General features: G+C 38.0%; 1 protein-coding gene across 1 annotated transcript; it reads right to left on the reverse strand.

Moving 5' to 3' along the window:
- Window positions 1–2,922: 2,922 nt before the first annotated feature.
- Window positions 2,923–3,648, reverse strand: LOC141247039 (uncharacterized). Its single transcript, XM_073669183.1, is given in 1 exon segment — window positions 2,923–3,648. A coding segment is annotated over 1 exon segment (726 nt).
- Window positions 3,649–5,465: the final 1,817 nt, after the last annotated feature.

Below are 5,465 nucleotides of genomic sequence, written 5' to 3' on the forward strand. Positions count from 1 at the left end.
ATGCACTTTTCAACCTTCAGGCGCTTTTATCAGTCTGAGTGAAGAGAGAAACGCTCACTGGAACAGGAGTACAGTGGACGTAACTTACTACTCCTCCTTGTTCAAGTGCTGTCACAATGGGTCCTCGGCAAACTTCCCATCCTCCTGAAACACTGCCCTACTCCTCATAGTGCCACTGTACCCCCCAATGCACCAGTGCCTGACACATGGCCCCCGCCCCATGCACACTGTCCCAGAGACCTCTGTGAATCACAAGTTTTTTTTAAGAACTGCAGCATTTTTTACTCAATTTTAGAAGATTAAGGGGAAAAAAGTAAAGAGCAGCAACTTGTAAATACGCCATTAAGATAGTTTTTAATTGACTTGGGGGAGGGGGCTCAATTTGCCTAGTCTGCCTAGGGCACCAGTATTTGTAGTCCCAGCTCTGGTGAGAATATTACACACTCTTAGGGCTCATGCACATGGCTCTATTTTCGCTCCAAATGCGTTCAGACAAAACATTGGATGGCACTTTGACCAATGTTATTCAATGGGTCGTGCTTTTCGCGATTTTTTTCATCGGACTGAGTCGGTCAGAGGAAAAAATTGCAGCATGCCAAAGTTTGATCCAATATTCAGATTGCACTTGGCCATGCAAGTCAATGAGTCCATGGCAAACATTGGACTGCACTCGGATGACATTTGAGTGCAGACTACTTTACAGAATGCTGACAGAATGGCGAAGATTGAGAATTTTCTTTTCCATCTTCTCCTCATCTGAGAAAATCGGATCACACTGTGATCACACGCTGATCAAAGTTTGATCAGGGTGTGATTTGCTTAATTTACCTGATTCTCTAGGATGAGAGAATATACGGTCATCAGCACCTACCTGGACAACCTTTTTGATAGAAACTCTTCACAAAAATTTACATTGCCTTCACTACCTGAATTGATATTATTGAATTCGTGCACACAATTATTACAGTATAAAAGTTGATTTATTACTATTATATACAGGTGCATCTCAATAAATTAGAATATCATCAAAAAGTTAATTTATTACAGTTCTTCAATACAAAAAGTGAAACTCATATATTATATAGAGTCATTACAAACAGAGTGATCTATTTCAAGAGTTTATTTCTGTTAATGTTGATGATTATGGCTTAGAGCCAATGAAAACACAAAAGTCATTATCTCAGTAAATTTGAATAATTAACAAAAAACACCTGCAAAGGCTTCATAAGCATTTAAAAAGGTGCTTTAGTCTGTTTCAGTAGGCTCCACAATCATGGGGAAGACTGCTGACTTGACAGATGTCCAGAAGGCAGTCATTGACACAGTCCACAAGGTCCCAGAGTTCCAATTTTTATTTGGAAATCAAGGTCCCAGAGTCTGGAGGAAGAGTGGAGAGGCACACAATCCAAGCTGCTTGAGGTCTAGTGTGAAGTTTCCACAATCAGTGATGGTTTGGGGAGCCATGTCATCTGCTGGTGTAGGTCCACTCTGTTTTATCAAGACCAAAGTCAGAGTAGCCGTCTACCAGGAAACTTTAGAGCACTTCATGCTTCCCTCTGCCGGTAAGCTTTTTGGAAATGGAAATTTCATTCTCCAGCAGGACTTGGCACCTTGCCACACTGCCAAAAGTGCCAATACCTGGTTTATAAACAACAGAATCACTGTGCTTGATTGGCCAGCAAACTCGCCTGACCTTAACCCCAAAGAGAATCCATGGGGTATTGTCAAGAGGAAGATGGGAGACACCAGACCCCACAATGCAGATGAGCTGAAGGCTGCCTTCAAAGCAACCTGGGCTTCCATAACACCTCAGCAGTGCCACAGGCTAATCGCCTCCATGCCACGCTGCATTGATGCAAAAGGAGCCCTGACCAAGTATTGGGTGCATTTACGGAACATACATTTCAGAAGGCCAACATTTCGGATTTTAAAAACATTTTTCAAGTTGCTGTTATAAAATATTCTAATTTGCTGAGATAATGACTTTTGTGTTTTCATTGGCTGTAAGCCATAATCATCAACATTAACAGAAATAAACACTTGAAATAGATCACTCTGTTTATAAAGACTCTAAATGATATATGAGTTTCACTTTTTGTATTGAAGAACTGAAATAAATTAACTTTTTGATGATATTTTAATTTTGCGAGATGCACCTGTATATATATATTTTTTTAGAGTCCTTCATCGCCAGTGAATTGTTCTTTCATTTTTAAGACCTTGTTCAGTGACTTCATTGTTGATTTGCCCATAGCTATTCTCCTGTTGATTTCCTGTGTCGTCTCTGCATCTTGAGTAGAGTTGAGCGAAATTGTTCGGCATTTCAAATTTGTGTTCATGTTCTGGGTTCCGACTTTGTCATCTGCGTGACAGCGTGGCACATCAGGGATGTTCATGGGCGGAGACTATTTTTTGGCGCGAACAAGTCGGAACCCCAAACATGAACACTCATTTGAAATGACGAACAAATTCACTCAACACTAATCTTGAGTAATCATTAATCTGAGTAGGTTGAAATCCTTTACATCTTCTAGTTTGTTGCCATCAATCTCAAATGTGTCCCAATTGTACCTGGCAGTAGTCATTTGTCCTCTTTGTATTTAGTAGCAGTCCAATTTTTGATCTTTCCATCTTGACACTCCTTCAAGTCCTTCATTCCAAAGATGCCTGTTGCTTTCAATGTTGTATCATGTAAAATTGTTGATAATTCATCCAGCAATTTTATTCCTTCTTCTTTTTTCATCAAGTCCAGCCTTCCTGAAAATAGCTTCTGCATATACATTGAAGAGAAATGATGACAGGATGTAGCCTTCTCTAGAGCCTCCCTCTTGAACCATGCCATCTCATGGTTTTGCGCTTGGACTGTGACTTTTTGGTCGATATAAAGGTTGGTGATCAGATGGTTTGGCACACCCTTATCTTTCATGGTATTCCAAAGTTTCTGGTGACCATCAAAGTCCAAAAATTGATGAAGCAAAAATAGATCTCCTTGTTGCATTCTTTGGCCTTTTCCATTATCCATCTAATGTTAACAATTACATCAATTACATTTCTTGTTCCTTTGCCTTTTCTGAATCCTGCTTGTTCCTCTGGCAGTTATTTGTCGAAGTAAGGCTGTAATCATCTTTCTAAGATCTTCGGTAGTAATTTGCTCGCATAGGGTAAGAGCGCAATAGTCCCATAGCTTACACAGTCAGTAGCATCTTCCATCTTCAGAATAGGAATAAATACTGATCTCGTCCAATCCTTGGGCCATTTACCAGTTGTCCATATCTGTTGACACAGGCATGTGTTGACATCACCTACTGCTTCAGAAGAATTTACTAGCTCTATTGGAATATTGTCACACCCAGATGCTTTGTTGTTTGACAGAAGCTTTATCACAGCAATGACATAGTCTTTCAGGATGTCCGGCTCTCTATTATTTCCAGGCTCAGTTTCTTCCCATATCACTGGGTCATTCTTGTAGAGGTGCTCCATATACACTTTCCATCTTTCCTTGAACTGTTGTGGCTCAGTTAGTTTGCTCCTATTGGCATCTTTCAACATGCCCACTCCTAGTTGAAACTTTTGACATATCTTTTTGATCCTTTTGCTTTTACCATTCGTCTTTCTTCGATGATCTTTATGGTCTCTTTTGTTAACCATACCTGCAGGGGTCTCTTCTGCCTCTTGTTTATTGTTTTACTGGCTTTTTCAATAACAATAGTCTTTATATATATCCATAATTCTTCAGGATTTCTTTTATTCGCGTCCAATGATTTAAATCGGTTGTGCAGACTGCTCCAAAAACTTCAGGTATGTAGTTCACCCTATTTAGGAAATGTATTATATATTATAGAGAAAATTCTGTCATTATATTAGCCAAAAGGCACAAAATATTGTGGTATTTAGTTAATATAACTTAACTCAGAATATAATAATAAATCTGCTGTATTAGTAAAGGTGACACATATCAACCTCTCCGCACCTTCAATTGCTCCTCCCTCTCTATTGACTGAAGGACTTCCAGATCTCATCTCACAGTTCTGTCAGCTCTCCCCCTCCTCCCACACTAATACTGTGAGTTAAGATCTGGATGTGATTGTAGTGATACATGACTAAGGCCTGCTGTATTTCTGCAAAGAAATCAGTGCATGCTATTTTCTACTCTGCAAGATGCTGCCTGCATATGATTGGTCAACTCCATACAGTCGAAGAAGTACAGGCCCCCAGAGTAAAATCCCTGGTAACACCCAGCTGAACATTAACATAAAATATAACCTAAAATTACAAGCTAATATGCCTGCAGCAGAGAAGAGAAATAAGAAAAATGAAACCTAGATCTTACTCACCTCTGCAGCCACGATTAAATGATGTGGTCAGTTTATCATGCTCAAACTGGTGAAAGGTCATCTTTAAATAAAATATTGTTTATTCAATCAAATACTCATTGGAGTCCTGCTTCTTGTATTACTATTATATATTATTTAAGAATGTATGTGGTTTTAACATAAAAGTTATGTTGCATTTCTTTCTTGTTTGGTATCTTGGCCAATCGTTTTGTTTGTGGTAGACCACAATTCCTGATACTTGCTAATACATCCTATTATAATACCTACTTTTAATTTTATATTACTGTAAACTGATCTTTCTATCTTTATAATTTATAATTAATGCATTTTTTTCATTTAGTCACTGGGATTTTGAAGCAATGATTTTATTGTGCATTGATTCCTGCTTTGTACATTGATTTCCTCTGTGTACCAGCCTTGGTTGCTGAGTGTAACATAATGAGTGTATTTCATTCTACTCCCTCATTCCCTGTTTTTTGATGTTGAATGGCAGGTAACATTTTGACATGCAGTCACATAGCCAGAGGTCATGCAATCAAAGGTGCAAAAGAGTGTAAAAATCTTGGAGGAAACAGTGAGAGAATTCTTTAAAGTGAAGATTAGTGACTGTTTTTTGACAACAGATGAGAGGTAATACATCAGAAGTAATTGAAGTAGGTAGCTACTAGGGTGATCAACAGGTTGAGGATAAAGAAACTGATCATTGAATAGTTGAGGTACATAATCCTTCTTTATACTGCTGTTTCTATGTAGGATGCTTCTGAGAATTCATGTTCCTATGTTAAGAAAGCTTCTTGCTTTCTAGTTATCTAAAATGTGTTATAGGAATTTTAGTATTGACTAGTATGTCTTAATATTAAATTTTATTTTCTTATAGTTTTTTTGCTTGTATTTTCTATGTTTCAGCACAAAAAAAAACAAGTACAAATGCTAAAATGAAATAAAAGGTAATATGAAACTAAAATAAAAACAGGTTTCATACCATGTTAGATAGTTGAAAAGAGATTGCTCTCCGTGGGAAAAACAAAATAATATATGTACAACCCCTGGCAAAAATTGTGGCATCACCGGGCTTGGAGGATGTTCATTCAGTTGTTTAATGTTGTTGAAAAAAAGCAGATCACAGACAAG

The sequence above is a fragment of the Phyllobates terribilis genome, unplaced genomic scaffold (genome assembly GCF_046119375.1).
Source record: "Phyllobates terribilis strain yellow unplaced genomic scaffold, ASM4611937v1 Scaffold_2__4_contigs__length_985480577, whole genome shotgun sequence".
Lineage (NCBI taxonomy): Eukaryota > Metazoa > Chordata > Amphibia > Anura > Dendrobatidae > Phyllobates > Phyllobates terribilis.